Source organism: Myxocyprinus asiaticus, chromosome 35 (assembly GCF_019703515.2).
Source record: "Myxocyprinus asiaticus isolate MX2 ecotype Aquarium Trade chromosome 35, UBuf_Myxa_2, whole genome shotgun sequence".
Lineage (NCBI taxonomy): Eukaryota > Metazoa > Chordata > Actinopteri > Cypriniformes > Catostomidae > Myxocyprinus > Myxocyprinus asiaticus.
In genome coordinates, this window is record NC_059378.1 from 31,454,719 (window position 1) to 31,476,944 (window position 22,226).

General features: G+C 35.6%; 1 protein-coding gene across 1 annotated transcript in view; it reads left to right on the forward strand.

The window, feature by feature from the left end:
• Positions 1-517: 517 nt before the first annotated feature.
• tegt (testis enhanced gene transcript (BAX inhibitor 1)) overlaps positions 518-22,226 on the forward strand; it is a 39,338-nt gene continuing 17,629 nt past the window's right edge. Inside the window, exons 1-6 of the mRNA XM_051672383.1 lie at positions 518-681; positions 4,786-4,880; positions 6,105-6,213; positions 11,723-11,840; positions 11,928-11,976; positions 12,808-12,905. Of these exons, the coding sequence (XP_051528343.1) occupies positions 4,825-4,880; positions 6,105-6,213; positions 11,723-11,840; positions 11,928-11,976; positions 12,808-12,905 (430 nt within the window). The 5' untranslated portion in view covers positions 518-681; positions 4,786-4,824. The remainder of the gene's footprint in view (positions 682-4,785; positions 4,881-6,104; positions 6,214-11,722; positions 11,841-11,927; positions 11,977-12,807; positions 12,906-22,226) is intronic.

The window sequence follows — 22,226 nt, forward strand, 5'->3', positions numbered from 1 at the left end:
TTTTGACAACGTTGTCGTCTGTACGCGAAAAGAAAAACTTTTCCGTTTTTAGTACATCGTTGTCGTGTAAACGTATCCTAAGATGAGAGAGAGATGCGGCAAATGAAAATTGGACAAAAGAGCACCTGAGTGCTAATGCAGTGAAATTTGTTTTCCCCCAAAAAGGGGCGGGTACGTGTTGCAAACCAAAATTCCCGGATGTGCTGGTCTACCGCATACAACTGTATGGGGAGAGCCGTAAACTGACACCTTCCTGTCGCAAAATTGTCCGCGTCTTCTCTTATAAAACAGCAATTTTATCGTAGTAAACTCCACACATAGTACACTCCAAAGGGATTGTTTAATGTAAAACATGTTGAACATTAGCGGGCAGTTCATTAAATGATGCACTGTTTCCTCACAAAAGCAGTTTATTCAGCACACTGAAGCATCTCCTACATAGACATCCATTTAAGAAACGGCTTCTTGTCTGTTGTCTCCTCGCCCATGCATTTTGTTGCTAACTGTAGGTTAACTTGGTAGAATGGCTCTGGTTGGCGACCGTATAGCGTCATCACGTTGGTGACGCTGGTGACGTCATCTCGTTTGTTGGTAACACTGTGTGTGACGGAGCAGTTGAATCTAAACTCATAGGCCTTCAGGAAGAGAACAGACCAAAGACAAACACTTTCCCAGTTTATGGTAATAAATTCTACTTTATTATTGAATGATGATAAGAAATAATATGTTTGATGATCAGATTTATAAGTACAGCTGACGCAAGGAGTGAGAAAGAGCAAAAAGCGCGTAATACGTTAGTCAAATAGATTCAAACACGAGTCACAGTCAGACGGTGTGAAAACTAATCAGATAAATTTCAACAATTCATTAAACTCTTGAATCTGACTGTATCTTTATATATAATTCGTGTAGTCCATATGAGTTAATCTCAATCACGACCTCAAATGTATCGCTCTTCATATCTTCAGTACACAGAAATAGTGACGTTAGATTCTATGTGTTTACTCGTCGAATTTTTCTTTTTAAAGTACTTAAGGTAAGTGGCACAGTCAGTGTTTTTGCTGGTCATTTAGTTGGGCCCAGGGCCAGTGTAATACAGTTGTAGGTAAGTTGACGGAAATGTCCCTTACTCTGTCGGGCCAGTGCTGTGCTTTCACAAATATCTTATGTAATTTGTTGATCATGTACATTTGGATTTTGATGCATTAAAATTGTTGCTAATTAAATATGTCACTAAGGAAACATTATCTAGCTGGTAAGTATAGCGCAGTCAAAAGATTAAGACCTTTGCACCCTACGTCGTATCATTTTCCAGCGTGAGTTCATAGCTTGTTACATTGTTACATAAATTGTTAACATGAGTTGCATTTGTAGTTGTACGATTTCCAGTTATCTTTGTAAAAAATAAAATATATTTTTCTCACACATAAAGAAAATAGCTAGACTAAATATAAAATGTATTCTTTTATTTTTATTTATTTTTTGTGGTGGGGCCAGTGCAAATTACTGGCCCGACCAGACCAGCAAAAAACAAAAAGAAAAAATAAATCTTACTATTGAGCCCTGCAGTGTACACACAATTTTTTTAATAGCCAGTGCATTTTCGTTATGCTATTGATGTGAAATGATTCATGGAGCATGATGTAGACTGAAAGTGAAAGAGTGAATTGAGGAAGTGCAGTACTGTTCTGGTGCTGTTCTGTTCATGCACATATAGTGACTCTCTTTCTGAATTCATGACAGACATTTAACCTGCAAACATTTCCCCATACAAGGGAAAGTAAGCATATCTTAATTTGCTCAATCAATGACCCTGTTTACATGCACTTAAGTAAATGGATTGTTCCAGGGTTTTTGCAGAAGTGGAGTTTTGAAACATCATGCAAATGAGAGTACTGTTTTCCTTATGCAGTTTAAGGAATTAAGAGAAAGTGGTTTAACACACCTAGGGTTTCTCACGGAGAACGCGGCTTATGTGGCCATAAATATGCCGGTGTTATGGATCAACTGGGGATCATGTTAACTGGGGATTTGCGTGTGCACGTGAATAATTTTACTTGCCTTTTCAACAGATTCGTTTAATGTAAATTGTCAAGGAGCAAAGAAAATACGTTTTACACATTATAAAAAATGTTGGTATCATTATTAACCCGCTTTGTTTCATCAATGTCTGTTCCAATAAATCTGACACAATTTTTAGAGTGATTTTAACAGTTTCACAGGGTAACATGTTTGCCCATGTTAACGTGGGACATTGGTTTGAATGGGAACTGGTGATTACACTTGTCAGAGCAGTAAATCGCAAGTGGAACTCTTTAATTTGCAACACAAGCATCATAGGCTGAAATGTGTCAATAATAGGACTTGAAATGAACTCTGGGCTTTACGCAATATATATTTGGTATGCAAGTGACACAATGTTTCTGTTATTCTACCTGAGAACTTTCCAATTTGTCTGATGTTTTGGCTGTATGTTTCACAGTATTGTGTACAATAAATAATCATATTACATAAGTTATGATAATAGAACACTTCTAATTTGTCAGCAATTTAAAAAGCACCTGTTCAGAGTTGATTATATTGCCTAAATGCATAGTAAAGTCCAGCTTTTAAGCTTTAAAACGACTCCCGTTTTGTGTTGGTCAAGCAAGTCGTTTTTTTTTTTTTTGTTTTTGTTTTTTTTGTTTTTTTTAGCCTGGGAGGACCGGGAGAGTTCCCGGTGGGCCGCTCATAAATTGAGCGAGCAGGCCTGCATGTTGATTAATAAACTTTAAGTCATGTATCGCATAAGTGTCCGATCGTCCATATCATCCGGTAAATAAGGGATCAAACTGCGTTCCATATTACAGCGGATGCAGCAAACAAATAAGAGTGGGCTGTAAGAGAGGAAACCTCATTCCTTGCAGTGCAAAATTACAACATTGTCAACAATATAAAAGAATACTTTCAAGTAAATGAATACAGATGCAACAGCCCAAGACGGTATGAAAATAATGGGATTTCACAGCACTCAAAATATTAAACTCAACTAAACAAACTGCGCTTCAATATTGTATCATGCACTCAAGCCCGATCTTCTTAAAGAGACAGTAACCATATTACCTATGTCCATAACATTTACATTCCAAGTAAATGAAACATACAGTTTTGTTTCTTTTATCTTTATTTTTTTATTTTTTTTCACTCTTATTGTTGGAATTTGGCACCTTTTTTTAAATGGTATGTAAAAATTAGGGCTGCACGATTTGGACAAAAAGTCATATTGCGATTATTTTTAAAAATATTGTGATTGCGATTTGAACTGCGATTATGATTAGGGATGTGCGCTACGACTAATTTGACTGTCGTTTAAACGGAAGTTTTATAACCGACTAGTCTAAAGAGAAACCAACCTTCAGAAAACAGTTTTAAAAAAAATTTTTATGCAACCCATTTAAAATACTTAATCTATTCCAAATCCGATGCTAAATTCTACTGAAAAGGGGCATTTATCTGCGACGTGCTCACCGTGAATTATGATCATTGTACTTTAAATATAGAACATGACACGCATTCACTGAATCAACATTAGCGAATATTTAATAGACATATATATTGAAAACAATTGAATGAATAGTGCAGGATCAATGGAACAACCCTAATAGCCTGTTCTAAAGGGAAATCACCAAGTAAAAGTTACTTAACATATTAAAACAGTCAGGACATTGTTGAAAATAATTAACAGGTAGACTAAGCCAAATCTATGAGAGAGAAAAAAAATGCGCTGAAAAGTTGCGCGTATTTCACGACGTGCAGTCGTGCATTAGCCATTGATCTAATATGACAGCTGTTCAGTAAAGAAGTTTAACCAATAACAGTTATGATGTAAAAAAACAAAAAAAAAAAAACAAATAGGATAGAAAAAATAGGCCTGTGGTGTAGCCTATAATTAACCTAATGTATTCTAAACATGACGCACACAGAATCAAAATTTGTCACCATTTCATTTAATAACTTTTATTCATTATTTTATTATATTTAATTTAGAAATGCATTATATTATAATAACTAAATATTTGATATAGATTTATTATATGTACGTTTCTTCCTTTTCATTTTGTTGGATGTTGGTAATATTAGTTCCGCTTTCACCTGTTTCCACGGGGAGTGAAATAAGGGCGACACGCTCTCTCGTGAGATAAACAAATGACAGGAGAATGGAGGAAGAGCCCATGTTTCTGGACTCCACAGGTGTTACTGTTAATGCTGTTTGCTCAGCAGTCATTTAATAATGATGTTTGAATTATACCCCATCTTGTATTCCGCATTATTATTATGATACCTGTGCCTTGCGGAGACAGAGATGCTGCTACCACAGAAAATAATAAAAAAACGCTTCATGCAGGACGTACCGGTTTGGTGTAAATAAAGCATTTAGCACACGTAAGCAAACGGAACCGAACTCTGAGCACTTCAGTTACTCTAAGCATGAGATGGAGTTGTGGAGCACAGAACCGCTCTGAAAATACTGTAACAATGCTCTAACTTAATATAGACTGGACAGAGCAGCGCAAATAACCTTTGAAGGGAGCAGACTATTTATTTATTTAATTAAATCGCAGCCCTTTACAATTTAATAATCGCACAAGGTCATATCGTGATTTCGATTTTATTTCGATTAATTGTGCAGCCCTAGTAAAAATGTAAAGAAAATCACTCAACTTTCAGTAAGTTTCTTGAGCTTCATTGAGATTCTGTTTCTGTCTTCATTTTATAAAATGTCTTATTTTCTCTGTCTTTTTGTAGGTGGTTTCCTGTGAGCAAGATCATTAAAGCAGAAGAAAAATGAATGTGTTTGATCGCAACATAAACTTTGATGCTCTCTTTAAGTTCTCTCAAATGTAAGTGTGTCATGCAAGGTTATTATAGTTTTGCATTTTAATTTACTTTTTATTTCTGTCTTATTTTCAATTCAGTGTTGTTTTCATTAGTTTCCACTCTATGGGCTTTATGTTCGTGACTGGGCTATGCGCAGTGCTACGTGCAGTGACCGTGCACAGCATCACATCCTATTTTCATGCCAGCGCAAAGCGCTAGTGGGCATGGGTGGGAGTGTTTGTGCTATCTGTGTGCATGTGCACAAACTGTGGGACAAAGCGCAATTTGCTACTTTCGTGAGAAATTGGTCATTGTGCTAAAACTTCTGAGAACCACGTCTGTTCTCAGTGCAAAATCTAAACTCAGTTCCTGCATTTGCAGTTTGGATATTCCACTAACAAGTGGTAATTAAGTTCATGTCCAAACTCTGAAAATATTGTGGAGCATTAAATGATGTCCCTGACAATCACTAGCCATGATTTGCATATCGGTAGATCAACATGATGATTAATAATAATAATAATAACTTTATTTTGTATAGTGCCTTTCCCAAGCTCAAGGACGCTGTACAGAAATTAGCTGATGCCCAAAAGAACACAAATGGTCCATATTTCTGTACTTCTGATGCATTACAGCTCATTTATACTACCAAATTCTTATGAATAGGCTGTCTTTATTATTATCGATGTTGCTTGACAGGGACTGGAGTATATAATAGAACACAGACGGCGTAATAACTGAAGATCATCCTCTGAATTCAATTGCACTTGACAGCCAATTAGTGTTTTGTGCACGGTTTTTTTTTTTTTTTTTAAGCACTTTCCATAGTTAATGTGTTAAAGGGATGGTTCAGCCAAAAATGAAAATTGTCATTATTTACTCCCCATCATGTCATTCCATAACTGTTTGACAAAATAAAGGTCTTTGCACACCAAATATGAATTTTCAAAGCCATTCACACCTAGAGTGAACATTTGCGCACCAACAAAGCGATTTTTGTTACAGTGTGTGTGTCACTTTTCTTTTTTTTTCGGCCAGTGATGAAATGCCCTGACCAATAAAATATGAGCTTTGGATCATGTGTCAGGGGCCTCTGCAGTTATCAAAACCTATTGATGGTAGTTATTACTTCATTTATTATCGTTAATGTAAATGTTTTCATCTCTAAATGGCCTGATGCTTTGTAATTACTGTAAAAAGTATTTTTCTTTCTGAATAATAAAATCTGTCTCTCTCACTCTCAACAGCTCTCGCTCGACCCAGCAGCACTTGAAGAATGTGTACGCCAGTCTGGCTGTGAGTTTGCTGGTGGCGGCCGCCGGCTCGTACATCTACGTTATCACAAGACTGTTTCAGGTGAGAAAGAAAACTTGGTCTCCTATATATCTTCACCACAGATCTGTAGCAATTCTAGAGTACTGGACAGTCACCTCCTTAACAACAACATGCATATGGTCTAACTGTACTGTGCATTCAGTGTAGATGGCTTCATTAGGGGCCAAGCACTGAAGGTGAACATACAGTAGTGTATATAGTAATATCAAGTCCTTGTGACTTAGAGATAGTTTAAACAAAAGAACAGCCTTTTGTGAGGTAAACAATGTTTAAAGCTCAATTCAGACTGTACAATTTTTGGTATGATTCTGCCTTCTGTGACCAATTTCGGGAATCCTAAGGGATTTCTATCGTCGTAGGGCAAAATTGTCAGTCTTACATCATTTAGTGTGTCATGCTCACCAACAGCCAGTTAATTGCCCTTGCGATGATCTTTAGCCTCCGACAAAGTTATGACACTGTGAGAAATTTTGGGTTGAAGTCCTGCAGTTTGACTACTCTTACGATGCCTGACTAATAAAGAACCAATAGAAACACAGCAGCTGATAACTGATACTAGCTTGTCTATGTGATATGCCAACACTAATATGATGTTGGCTAGTGTTATCTTCACATTATGATCATGCTATCAAATTTACCTCAAGTTTGTGTTCTAGAATAGGCATCTAGAATGAAACATTATATTTATATATTTTTTTAGGAAATTATACATTAGCGTGTATTTTAAGTTTCGGCAGCCTTGCAATTAAATATTAGGCGGCCGCCTAACTGACACCTTTAACCCTCTGGGTTCTGAGAGTGTTTTGGGCCATGAACAAGTTTTGACATGCCTTGATATTTGTGATTTTTTTTCAGTTGCTTAAAAACATATTAATGGCTAAAGTCTGATAACACTGTATTCAGCACAAACTGGGCTACAATAATATGTAAACAGCATGTATGTACATGTTTGTATTTTTGACAAAATAACGTTTATGCGTGGTTTTTGAAAAACAAAAATTAAGTCACTGAAATAAGGCCATATAACACATACTAAACATTTGTTCACAAGACGTTTGAGAACTGGATCTTGTAGCCTAGAGTTTTTGCTACAAAAATGATGTGAAAACCATCCTGATCACTCATTCATACAAAACAATATAGTCATTTAACTTTTGTAAGACACTTTTAGTGTTAGAAAGGCCATATGCGAGGAGGCGTGGATGATCATGATTATTGATGTGATTCACACCTGAGGAGACAAAGACTCCTCCCCAGAGAGAGAATGAATGTGAGGAGACTTAATGATTGAATGTATTGTTTGTCGCTTATTCACAAAATCAAGTTTAAGTTAAAAGAAGTAATCTGACTATACATTTTCTTTACATAAAGACTTTACTTAAAAACGTTAGACCTAGACAACTGTCTAAAAGTTTTAGATCAGTAAGATTTTTTAATGTTTAAAAAAGAAGTCTCTACTGCTCACCAAGGCTGCATTTATTTGATCCAAAATACAGCAAAAACAGTGATATTGTGAAATGTTTTTACAATTTAAAATAACTTTTCTATTTGAATATATTGTGAAATGCAATTTATTCCTGTGATCAAATCTGAATTTTCAGCATCATTATTGCAGTCTTCAGTGTCACATGATCCTTCAGAAATCATTCTAATATGCTGATTTTCTAATATGGGCATATTTACAGCACATTTTACACATTTACACCCGAACAGATATTTGCAAGCACAAGCTTCGTTGATGATAATGAGGCAGCATAAACACTCGTTAAAATATAATCTAAACATTCATATTATTTTTATATCATATTGATATCATACAGTATGCAATTTAAATACCTGCTTTAGCCGAAATAACATTTAAATGTAACTAAAACTTGCCTATTAGGACATGTTTCAAATTTCAATACTCTGAATCCTGGCTGGCAAGTCTGGAAATAGTCCAACTAGTAAAATATGTACATGTTTATATAAAATAGCATGTCAAATAATATGTAAGTAAAGACTTATTCGAAATTGTATCCTCGGCTGGATCAAGTCGCTCAAAATGCAAACGTTCCTCGTCGGATTCCCGCTCTTCTTCTGAGGAAAATGTGAACTCTTCGTCACTATCCAGGAGTTTCCTCACCTGTGTAGCGTGCCATCTTCCAAACGCGCAGGAAAGTGAATGAACTTGATGCTTTTTAAGGCACTGTCGGGGGCGTTTACCATTTACATTGATCACCTCAGCACATTACCGTATGAATAGCGCGCTCTGCTTGTGGGTGTGATCACATTAGCGATAATTAGCTGAGCCAGGTGAAACTGTACATCACTTTGTTTCACAGATTACATTGCAGAAGAATATTTGTTTTAAATTTGAATCATTTTATTTAAAAGTAGACATTTTAAGCTTTCTTCAGACATATGTTTCATGTTTGTGTGATAAGTATTCGCGGAGTTTGTTCATTTTTGTGACATGTTTCAGAAAGATGCTCACGGAGACGGCTGAAAGCGCACCGTGTTTATTTTCTTTATTTTACAAAAGCACAAAGTTTTGTTGTTATTGTGAGTGTACACAAATAAAAGTAGACCCTTTATAGTCTCTAATGATGTCTTCCACTTATCTGTATGCCCAAAAATGACGGAGTGTTGTAAGTTGTTTCCGCTGTTATGAGGAAAAAATCCAGCAGTCGACCCCAGAGGGTTAAGATCCATCAGAAGCCTCCTTCAACTGGTCTGTTCAGCAGTGAAAAGAACCAACCAAGGAGCTCTAGAACCAACGCACAAGCGGTTGATTAACAGTAAAGGCCAAGGAGGTGCAGCCATCACCTATTGCTTTTCAGGACTACAGGGCAAATAATGTCAGGTTAATAAAGGTTAATTACTTTTAAAGTGCGCACTCTCATGCAGTCGACGGTGAGAAAAGGGCTTTAAAGCCATAGACACTAGGTGGTTTAAAAGGAAAATTTATGTGCTTGCTTTAAGTTGTGTTCTTTGTTGTTGTTTTTTTTATTTGTCAAATCACAGACAACATTTTGAATTATCCATCTATGTTTTTAAAAATCGGTAAATGAAGGAAATATTTTGATATGCAACTTCACACTCTCTCACGAACCCCGGTTTGGGAAACCCTGTCTTAAAGAAATAGTTCACCCAAAAACGAAAATGGTGTCATCATTACTTGCCCTTATGTTTTTGCAGACCCGTATGACTCTCTTTCTTCAATGGAACTCAAAAGGAGATGACAGTGAATGGTGATTGACATTTATGATAAATATCACATTTTGTGTTCCTCGAAAGAGAGAAATTCATACAGGCTTGAGTAGGGGCACAACTACCCATTTTCGAGGATGTATGTGTTACCTACTAGTGCCCCTATGCATTACATACATTGCATATATGGTTTTTGCGCCTCTGGGCTTGAGGGTGAGTAATGGTAACAGACATTTTTATTTTGGGTTAACTGCCCATTTGTTAAAGTAGGCTATTTTTTTGAAGGTATCTGCCAAGAACAGAAATATAAATGTAATTTAGCACATGATTGCATCACATCTTGCTGGGAAAGTGACTGAAGAGATGAGTCATAATTAGGCTACATATAACTCCATCTGATTAAAACGAGGTAAGAATTGAGAAAAGTAGCCCCCGTGAGATTTAGGTGAGATTGTTGTTAAATTTCAGATGTTTTAGTATTACAAACTTTGTTCCCCCTAAAGTGCAAAAATCCCCCCATTTGAGCCATGTAAGGGGGTAATTCCCCCCGATTTTCAGAAATAAATTTCAGTCCCTGAATATAATGAAATACAGTGGCTATAAAAAGTCTACACACCCCTGTTAAAATTGCAGGTTTTTGAGATGTAAAAGATAAATCCAAGATAAATTATGTCAGATCTTTTTCCAACTTTTATGTGATATTAAAATCAACAAAATTCAAGGAACAAACAAATTTTAAAATAAAAACTAAAAACAAAATAACCTGGCTGCATAAGTGTGCACACCCTTTTATAATGGGGCATGTAACTCTGTTTGGATTAACCAGTCACATCAAACTCTTACTCAAAAGTAATTATAATCTTCATTCTTAATCACTTAAGTGATTCTGATTAACCCTGAATACAAATCAGCTGTTTCTGTAGGATTTTCTTGGCATTTTCTTGGCTGCATCTTAATGCTGAAGCCATGGTCTGCAAAGAGTTTACAAAGGAAGTGCGGGATCTCATTGTTAAAAGGTACCAATCAGGAGAGGGGTACAAAAGAATTTCCAAAACATTAGATGTGCTATGGAACACCGTGAAGGCCATCATCAACAAGTGGAGAAAATGGGGCACCACAATGACATTCCAGAGAACAGGGCGGCCATCAAAAATTGATGAAAAAGCAAGAAGAAAACTTATCAGGGAGGCTGTCAAAAGACCTACAGCAACATTAAGGGAGCTGCAATAATATCTGGCAAGTACTGGTCACTCGCTGCATGTGACATCAATATCTCGTATTCTCTATTTGTCTAGGCTATGGGGAAGACGGAAGCCATTACTCACAAATTTTGCCAAAACATACATCCAATCACCCATGTGGCAAAAAGTTTTATGGTATGATAAAACCAAGATTGAACTTTTTGGCCATAATTTTAAAAGGTATGTTTGGCGCAAAAAAAAAAAAAACACAAAAAAAACATTGTTCATCACCCAAACAACACCATATCTACGGTGAAGCATGGTGGTGGAAGCATCATGCAATGGGGCTGCTTCTCTTCAGCTGAGACTGGGGCACTAGTCAAGATAGAAGGAATCGTGGATAGTGCCAAATATCAGTCCATTTTGGCACAAGAACTTAGAAAGTGGAAGCAGAAGATGAAGACTAATTTCATCTTTCAGCACGATAATGACCCCAAACAAAAGTCTAAGTCAACAAAGGAATGTCTTCAGAAGAAGAAGATCAACGTTTTGGAATGGCCCAGTCAGAGCCCAGACCTAAATCCAATCGAAAACTTGTGGAATGACTTGAAGAGGGCTGTATACAGGAAATCCCCTCTCAATTTGATCAATCTAGACTTTTTTGCAAGAAAGAGTGGGGGAAAAAAATGGACAAATCAAGCAGTTGATAGACTGTTATTCAAAAAGAATGGCTGCTGTATTAAAAGCAAAAGGTGCTTCAACCAAGTATTGAGGGGTGTGCACACCAGGTTATTGTCTTTATTTTTATTGTTTTCTGTTAAAGAGTTTCTGTTTGTTGTTCACTTGAATTTGGTTGATTGCATTATCACATTAAAGTTGAAAAAAATATTTGACATCATTTATCTTAGATTCATCTTTTACATCTCAAAAACCTACAATTTTAATAGGGGTGTGTAGACTTTTTATAGCAACTGTATTTGCATTTTATAAGTTGGATTCATGTTTGGGAAAAAATATTTTGTCAGAATACACAACTACTTTGGAATGGCTGTCACAATTGTGCAGTCACAGCATCTACAGAGGCTAACTGGACTAAACCCTGACTCCTGATTCTTTTATGATTATGATTCTTTAACTATTATGATAATGTGTTTCAGGGTGGACTGATCTTGCTGGGCTCTTTGGCCATGATGGGCTGGCTTGCAATGACCCCGCACAGCCCTCAGACTGAGAAGAAAAGGCTGGCCATACTGGTTGCGTTTGCTTTCTTCACAGGTGAGATTTTCATACCATCAGCCCATCCTAGAGCGCTTCCTTTGGAAGATCATGTTTACAGTAACAATTACTCTGTGTGTTGTGCAGGTCTTGGACTTGGCCCACTCATGGACTACATCATTACCATTAACCCAAGGTAATATTCCCTGATCACAGTGTCTCACAAACTTTCTATTGAACTGATTTTAAAAACAATCAGCCTGACGCTAAAATAGCTGCGCTGGAAACCTGTAAGACATTTAACCGTATAAGACAAATGTATTAAAATAATGAATTTTAAAAAGGGGTACTGTATGTGAGGGGATCAAAGCATTGTGCTATTTCTCTGCTCCATTTCCATTCTGGGTTGTCGACTCGCTCATTGGTCACTGTTGAGAGAAACAAATTTACATGTAGTTACCACTCCACTGTAAAGTTGTTTCAATAAGGTTTTTGTATATTGTGAACACAAGATGTATTACATTTAGTCATTTAGCAGACACTTTTATCCAAAGCGATTTACAAATGAGGAACATAGCAAGCAGTTTGTCATACAAAGTTCAACAACATTTACAGTGTTGTACTGCCAAGCTCTCAAGGTACAACACTTGAGGTCAGTTGTGAGGGTGATGCATTAGCTTGTTGATATGATTCTTTGAAATGTTGTTACTTATCTGGAAGTGGAGAGAGTGATTTTTGAGTGTGCATTATTTCATTTGTGAAAGGAACACTGCTTCATGTTTTCTCTACATAAGTCTTTAAAATCCACAACAACTCATTGGTTGCACACATCTCGCATCTGTCTGACATTAATTTTCACTAAACATTTAGCAATTTTGATCATTGTCGATCTGATAATATTTCACAAATGCTTGGTAATTGGTTCAATTGTATTATTAATTGGAGATTTAGATTCTCTTCTTTTATAAAAGGTTGTAGGTAATGTGTTATGTTGAGTACAGTACCCTGTTCTGTTGTTTGTTTACAGTATCATTGTGATGGCTTTTCTGGGCACCTCGGTCATCTTCACCTGCTTCACGTTGAGTGCCCTCTATGCCCAGCGCAGAAGTTATCTTTTCTTGGGAGGTAAATATAAAGACAGTAGTAGGCTAATTTTTCATGTACAGTTGCTGTATGTTTCTTCGGCCTAGGGATGTCAAATGTACTGGTACTTCAATAGCAAGTCAATACTTAAATAAAAAAAGTGCTACTGTATCAGAAGCACAGAGTGCTGACTTAATTCGGTACCTATTACACTGTCTGACTGATGCTCATGTGTATTTGCGTCCATGCTCTGTGAAGAGCAATCAGGCTTTGCAGCAATGCAGCTGTGTTTGGCCAAAATGTTCGTCTTGAAGAGAGGTTTTAATGTAAAAAGTCAATTTAAACAGGTGAGACAAAAAAAACCAAAAAAAAAAACAATCTGATCATTAAAGTGGTAATCAAACATAAAAGTTATGCCTAAAGAAAGAAAAACTGTCTAGCTAATTTGAATGATGGGCCTGCTTTTCAGTCAAACTCTGACAGCATCAAATCATTATTAGCAAAGACTATGACAGTAATTTAAGTAATTTAATTTAAATTTAATTTGTTTGGTTTACTTTTTGGAATATTTACTTGAGCTCAGTGCTGCTGTTAGATACCTGAAAAAGGTAAATTACTCTTTACTTACTCTTTTACTTTCATTATATCTTTGTCATATATTTAAAAAAAAAAAAAAAAAGTATTGCTTTTAATTTTTTTTTATTACTGACTTTTTGCTTGTCTTAAAATAACTTGAAGGAATGTTAATTGAGAAATATTTGAAGGCTACTATGGTGAGGTGTGCAAGAGACAGACACAGTGGATGTGGTGTCAGGTCTCGAAGAGGTGTTTATTTTAAATAATAGAGTAACAGAAAAAAGTCCAGAAAGGGGAATAAAGTGTCTAAGGAGAATTACTGTTGTTCCGTCAATTCAATTTTATTTGTATATCGCCTTTCACAACACACATCATTTAAAAGCAGCTTTACAGAAAAATCATGTATTAACAGAAAATGAAGCTGTAATATCTATGTCTTCCTTGTGTAGTTTGATCAAATACGATTGTGAATTGTTTAAAAATAATTTAAAAATAATTGTGTTTAGAAACCCAGTGAGCAAGCCGAAGGCGACTGTGGTAAGCTTAAAAATTACAGCTACAAAATTATGTAATAATTTTTAATGTAATATTTATTTTAAAAGATATTTAATTTTAAAAATAGTGTTTATTTAATGTTTATTAATATTTATATTAATATGTGACTTTATGAGTGTTCAATAGATACACTACATAAACACTATAAAATTTGTGAGCATCCTCTTCTAATTAACAGTTTTGACTATTCAATTAATTCCAATGAAGACAAATGTGACTTTCTAGAGAATTGTGTGCTTCTAATTTTGTTGCAACAGTTTTGGAGGCCCTTTTCTGTTCCAGCATGACAGTGCCCCTATGCCCAATGCAAGGTCAATGTAGCAATAATTAACTGAGTCTGATGTGGAAGAAATTGATTGGCCTGCACAAAGCCCAGACCTGAACCTCACTGAACACCTTTGAGATGAATTGGGACAGCGAGCCAGGCCCCCTCACTCAACATTAGTGCCTATATTAACTGATGCTTTTTTGTGTTCTTAAAAGGGTCATGAAATGGTTTTAAAAAAACATTTTTATTGTTACATGAGGTTAGCTTATAATGTTAAAAAAAATTGTCAAATATTTGTAAAACATGATCATTTTCCATCATCATTCTGACCCTCTGCTTTTCCTTTAAAACTTGAAAGTAAACGCCCACTGTTCTGATTAGCTAAGGTCATTGCATTGGAAAAATAGTATCCATGCCCTCCACCATGTATATTAGCTACTACACTGTAATATATTTAATTTCAGAGTCAGAATCAGAATGATCTTTATTGCCAAGTATGCTTACACTTACAAGGAATTTGTCTTGGTGACAGGAGCTTTCAGTACACAACAATACAAAAACAATACAAAAACAGCAACAAGACTTTTAAAATAATTAAAATTGAAAGAAAAAAAAGATAAATATTGAAAAGAAAAAAGTATATATAGAATACACAATAGACTAATAAAAAAAAATATATATATATATATATATATATATATATATATATATATACATACACACACATACACATATATGAATATATATACATATACATACATACACACACACACATACACATATATACATATACATACATACATACATACACACACACACACATATATATAGTGCAAATCTAAATACAAATCGGTTATGTACAGTGCAAGGGAATGTAATGGCAGAAGAGGTAGGATGTGTTGGATAATATAAAAAGACTAAGCTGTGTATTGCACATTAATTATTGCTCAAAGGGGCAGTTTTAACTGTTCATGAGATGGATAGCCTGGGGGGAAAAACTGTTCCTGTGCCTGACGGTTCTGGTGCTCACTCTGCTTTCTTCAAACATAATACAAGTATTCAACTCAAACAAATATTCTTCATCCATTTATGTATTGATTTAATTAGGAGTGATTTTAAGCCCAAACCCAAAATCAATATCTGTCTTTCATTCCTTCTCCTTGCAAGTACTGTTGTGATAGGCTCTGTTTATGTTAGCATTGTAGGCAGCATTCGTAACATTGTTGTAACTGTAAACACAGTTTTAACAAGGCTCGGCAGCCCCTTGGTACACTAGAGCAGAAGGGGGGGAAATTGCCTTACCATTTATCAAGCGCTGAAACTTTGCTTGGTGTATCTATTTATCTGGTGCATCTGTTACATTGTTTAACATGTTAAACAATGTAACAGTCACCTCTCTGCAGCCTGAACTTGTTCATAATTGAATCTTAGTAAAACCTACGCTAAACAATCTAGACTCGGATTGTTCATTTGTTCTTCATGAACAAATGAATCCTCAACATGCCTTTTTGAAACTTGAAGTTCTTTTTAATTTGGCATGGTGTCTAAAAATGTGCCGGTCCTGCACAAGATGCTGAAGAAACAGCGAGATGCAATGCAACAGTCAAAGAGATTTGTCCAGCATGTGTTTACATAGGAAAACAATGATGAGATGATGAACAGAGCAGATGCAGGCAAGAACACGTTTGATGTGAACGGCCCCTAACTCATCCATTCGCGAGTGCTGTGAGTGAGAGCGCGGAACAAGTTCAGTAGTCCTGTTTATTTTTTAACAAATTAAAAACCAAACCCGAAGGCCTAATTGAAAAACTGACCCGAAACCAGCCCGAAACCCGACGGGTTCTCATGTCCCGTCGGGTCCTGGTTGGGTTGCAGACCTCTACTTAGCGATAAACGATGGCTTACTGTTTATAACAAACACTCTGATAAATGAAAGATTAGAAATAAAGGGTTTACTTACCAGCATTACTGCAGGGTGCAATACAGTTGGCACTGCCGCATCTTTCAATAAAAGAAACATCTCACCTCGCAGCAGTAACTTTAGCCGTTCTCTCCTTAACAGTACACCCACGACGATGACACATGTTGTGGGCCTTGTCCATGCAAATGAGCACAGATTTCAAAACAAGACGTTTCAGCAGGGTGGAAACTATAAATGCTCTTTTTACACTGGGAAGTTTTGAGTTCTGAAACTTACAGTATGTTTTTATAGTACAGTTACCTATTATATGTCTAAATATTATGGAAAATGTGATTCCCCATTTCATAACCCCTTTAAACATTTAAAGGAATAGTTCACCCAAAAATGTTAATTCTCTCATCATTTACACAGAGCGTAATCAAGCTTCAAATCATGATCGTGCCTAGGAGACCGCAAATGTAAAAAAAAAAAAAGGTGTTTGGTCTGTTTAAAACCAATCGTATTACTTCAGAAGACATGCATTAAATCGCTTGAGTCATATGGATTACCTTTTTGCTGCCTTTTTGGAGTCCTTTTTGAAACTTCAAAGTGTTGTTCCCCATTGATTGTATGTATATTCACATCATGGGCCCTATTTTAAGAGCGCTAAGTCTTAATCGAAGCGCTATGTGATACATCATATGCGCAAAGTCAGTGGGCATGGTCATGAAGCTTTGATATTTTAGTTCAAGCATAGACTGAGTCTAGGTGCAAGTTGGTTGGTGAAATTGCGCACGCAGAGTGCTAATGGGCTGGGTAAGGTGCAATTTAATTCAGAGGTTTTTCTCCGGTTATTGCGCCATCTTCCTCTTATATATTCCATTCTCCGTCAAGCACATTGTGATAAATGAAAACAGACCATTCATAAGAATTTGGTAGAGTAAATGGGTTCTATGTTATGCATTAGAATAATACAAATATGGACCATTTGTTTCTTGTGTTCTTTTGCGCTATAACTAGTACATCCCTGCTTTGAACTTTCTCCCGTTTTGTCTGCCATCGTTCCAGACATATGGTGTTTAGCAGTGAAATACTACAGAGGATGACTGTGTTTCCTCCCGTCTCCAGACGGCGATGTATGTGTTCTCTATCGGCCTGTCTCACCTGCAGTCCTAATGGTGTTACATGTGTTAGATAGATGCCCATTCAATGCTTGATGTTTTGCTGCTCTTCCATTGTTCATTGTTTTGTAATTAATATTTGTAATTTTCACTGTTAAATGTTTTGTTTAATTTCTGTACAGCGTCCTTGAGCTTTGGAAAGGCACTATACAAAATGAACATTATTATTAATAATAATAATAATAATAATATTAATCTACTGACACACATATGGTTTTAAAAGTGATTAATAGCTCTTTCATATCATCTGCTGGTGGAATCCCCAAACTGCAAATGCAGGAACTGATTTTCAACTTTGTGCAAAGATTAAACCTGCTTCTCATACGTCTTAGCACAGACCTATTTTTCAGGAAAATAGCAAATTGAGCTTTGCACCACTTCATTAATTATACACACACAGTGCAAGCACTCCCACCCACGGCCACTTGCGTGGTCACGAAAATAGAGCCCCTTATCTCCATCAAAATGTCTTCGTTTGTGTTCTGCAAATGAAAGTCATGCGAGTTTGAGACAGCAAATGAGAGGAAATGATGAGAGAATTATTATATCTGGGTAAACTAATCCTTTAAGGCCAAAAGTTCATAAAAGTACCTCATTGGTTTTTGTGTCATGACATCATGACTAGGGATGCACCGATACCACATTTTCTCTTCTGATCCGATTCAGTATCGGCCGATCCCGATCCGATACCAGTGTTGTTTTTTTTGCATAATCAGTTTAGAATATCTTTACATTATTTTGTGGAACTAATTGGGTGTGCTCTTTAATATGTAAAGAAACACAAACCTCTAACTACACATTATTTAAATATAAATGCACAGCTTATTAAGAAAACTATACTAGTATATACTAGTTAACTAGTATATTGGATAATGTAGCAGCAAAATTAACAGTAATTCCAGTATAAGTCATCAGTAGAAAAGAAGCCCCTTTTTTTTTTTTTTGCAAGATTTTCAAAACAAATCATAATAATAATAATATATTATAATAGTAATATATAGTAATATATCTCAATCATGCACCTTAAACTTTTAAACCCTCACGCTTTTATTTTGACATTCTGAACTATCCAGGAAGTTCTGTAAGTGTGTCTGTAGGCAAGTTCACAGTAGGGATGTGCGCTACGACTAATTTGACTGTCGTTTAAAGTGAAGTTTTATAACCGACTAGTCTAAAGAGAAACCAACCTTCAGAAAACAGTAAAAAAAAATTAAAACAAAAAATGTTTTATGCGACCCATTTAAAACACTTAATCTATTCCAAATCCGATGCTAAATTCCACTAAAATGGGGCATTTATCTGCGACGTGCTCGCCTTGAATTATGATCATTGTACATTAAATATAGAACATGACACGCATTCACTGAATCAACATTAGCAATTATTTAACAGACATATTTATTGAAAACAATTGAATGAATAGTGCAGGATCAATGGAACAACCATTAAAAGCTTGTTCTAAATGGAAATGACCAAGTAAAAGTTACTTAACATATTAAAACAGTCAGGACATTGTTGAAAATAATTAACAGGTAGACTAAGCCAAATCTTTGAGAGAGAGAGAAAAAAATGTGCTGAAAATTTGCGCGTATTTCACGACGTGCAGTCGTGCATTAGTCATTGATCTAGTATGACAGCTGTTCGGTAAATAACGTTAACCAATAACAGTTAAAAGTAGCTATAGGATAGAAAAAATAGGCCTGTGATGTAGTCTGCAATAAACCTAATGTATTCTAAGCATGACGTGCACACAGAATAAAAGATAGTTTAACACGATAAGCAGTCGGCACCTCGTTGAAAATAGCCTTCTTAATCAGCAGATTAAAAAAATTGCATACCTAGTCTAAAATAGTTATTTTCTAGGCTACTAACTCAAAAGCATAATTTTTTGATGAGTAAAATTAACACGTCGACATGGTCTGGTGAAAGATGGGACTTGACTCACCTGAGGCGCCTGTCCTGCGCTTGAAAAAGCCCGCTCAGTGGAAAATGCACAGATGTAAAGAAGACTCAAATGTGAAAACATCATTAGGGACTTTCAAACATTTGGAAAGTAGATTCCCACACCACCGAAGTGATTTCATAACTACTTTGCTGAGTTTGCTTGTCTAGTGAGAGGACATTCTCCTGCGCGTGCCGCGAGAGAGAGGGGGAAGAAGCACGCGCAGCCAGAGGTGAAATGAAACTTTGAATCTGTTCCAGATGTCCTCTTTTTTTAAAATAATATTTGTATTATTAATTCTATTTAAAATATGTAACATTAATATGACAGTAATTTAAGTGCAGCCTCTATAAAAATATAAAGCCAAACGTAAATGTGTAAAAATTATTATCAGTTTAATGGGGGGAAATATTAACCGACTAGTAATTCCAGTGTCGACTAGCAGCATCTGAACCATTTAGTCGACTAGTCTCGCACATCCCTAGTTCACAGTAGTTTAATTTGCTTCTTATTCAAATTCTGGTAAAAAAAACAAAACAAAAAAAAGCATCTTCAGTGCCATTCTAAATGCATATTATAAGTGAACTGAACTTTTTAGCATCCTCATCTGTGATGTTTTCAAATATTACGCACCGCGGGTGTGTGTGTGTAAACCAAGCAGCGCCATTCACTGATGCGCTGGAGCTGCGCCTGCATTTTATATATTTACTTATTAAACACAGCCTTTTGTGATTAACAGAGCTATCGCACATCTTCAAGTAGCTTTGAATAAAATGCACGAGCCATATGAACTACTTTAATTGTGTTTTTATGGTTCTTTTATGTCATTTTTTGAGCTTGAATGTAATGAACATGACTAACACCGTATCGGATTTGGATCGGGCTCGTCGGACCAATACCCGATCCATCTAAAAGCTTCAGTATCGGAGCGGGATCAGTGCATCCCTAATCATGACAACTTACATTGTGGTCTGTCATCATGCAATGTGATCATACAATTTCAGAAGGCTTGGTATTTGATGCACAAGTCAGATGAATTACTTTTACCTTACTGACAGTTTTAAGCCTGAAGTGAGTTGCTAAGAGGAATGCAGAACAAGCAATAAAACTGAACATAACCTGTCCTGAAAAATATGATGGGTTGCAACATATAACATCTTCTATAACATGTTGTATTTGTTTCTATCCCTAGCCTAGCCTAGTGTTCTCTCTCTCTCTTTATATATACCAGTATATTAGTATGTGAAAGTTTATATTTTAGTTTGTTTTGTAATTTGTCATCATTATTATAATCACGTCAGCTTCACATTTTATGTAAAAATTATATATTCTCTCAATATATAGTGCTGCAACAACTAATCTATAAAATCAATAAAAATAGAAAATGAAAATAATCACTAACTAATTTCTTTATCGAATAGCTGGATATGTCAGGCATCCACAGAGAAGCTCCATCAGTGATGTTACTTTACTGTAGTGAAAAATGTGTTTGCATTATAATTTATTTAAGAAATGACATGAACAAGATGAAGCGGAAAAAACACGAGCCAAGTTGTCCAGCCTACTGGAGCCCTTTATAAACTCTTCAGAGCAGATCATAAGCATACGGTTTAATGTGGACATGTTTCTGCATCAGGTGTGTTGAAAGAGTGCTTGTGCTGTTTGATGCACTTGAGAGTTGTTTCTCTCCAGCACATAGCTTACATTTTACTGTTGTTCTCTGTGTTTTATAATGTATACATTTTATGAATTCAAAATCAGACGCATATTTTCATTTCATTTGTCCTTTCCACAAGCGAGTCTCAGGTAAACTTCACTAATCAAGCGAGCGCACCTGCATCCACGTCAGTCAAATGATCGCAACAGAAAATGGCAGTACAGTCATATTGATAAAACTGTGTTTTGTGGTTTAGTAATTGTGCAACATCATATTGCGATATCAGTGTCAATATAATCAGTTGTGCAGCTTTCATGGATATCAAACCGATGTCTCAGAGCTCAAAGTCTGCAGGTTTTAAAGTGTTTTAGATGGTTTGCCCTCATTATGTAAGCACATGTAATACAGGCAGCACCAGGAAAAAATGCAATTTGTCCGCACGAGAGAACCAATGCCCACATAGCGCGAAAGTGAACCTGCACTGAGCAAGAGAACATTTACGTTTACAGATGATTGTACTATATTAAACTACTGAATAAAATGCTGTATATAATATATAATAATTAGGGGTGTCAATCGATTACATTTTTTAATCAAATTAATTACTTGGTATGCCGATTAATTAATCGATTTAATCACAGTTAATCGCATATATAAATATTTGTTGAGAAAGCCCCTAAAATAGCAATAAATCAGTATATTATGATTAAATAATTATGAATAGTTATATTTAAGTAATTATAAATAAAAAATCATTCAGATCATTAAAATGCATTACATTATTGAGGCACAGGAGTAAAGTGTTAAAAAAGATGTTTACACTTTACAATAAGGTTCCATTTGTTAAACTTAGTTAACATGAACTATCAATGAACAATACTTTTACACCATTTATTAATCTTAGTTAGTTAATTTCAACATATACTAATACATTTTAAAAATTGAAAGATATATATGTTAACAATAGTTAATGCACTATGAACTAACAATGAACAATTGTATTTTTATTAACATTAACAAAACTGAATAAATTGCGTTCAGAACACAAACGAATATTTTTAGAAGAATATGTCAGCTGTGTAGGTCCATACAATTCAAGTGAATGGTGACCAAAAATATGAAGCTCCAAAAAGCACATAAAGGCAGCATAAAAGTAATCTATACAACTCCAGTTGTTTAATCTATGTATTCTGAAGCGATCCAATCTGTTTTGGGTTAGATTAGACCAAAATGTAACTCCCTTATAAATGTACTTTTTGCCATTGCATTCTCCAGGCATGATCA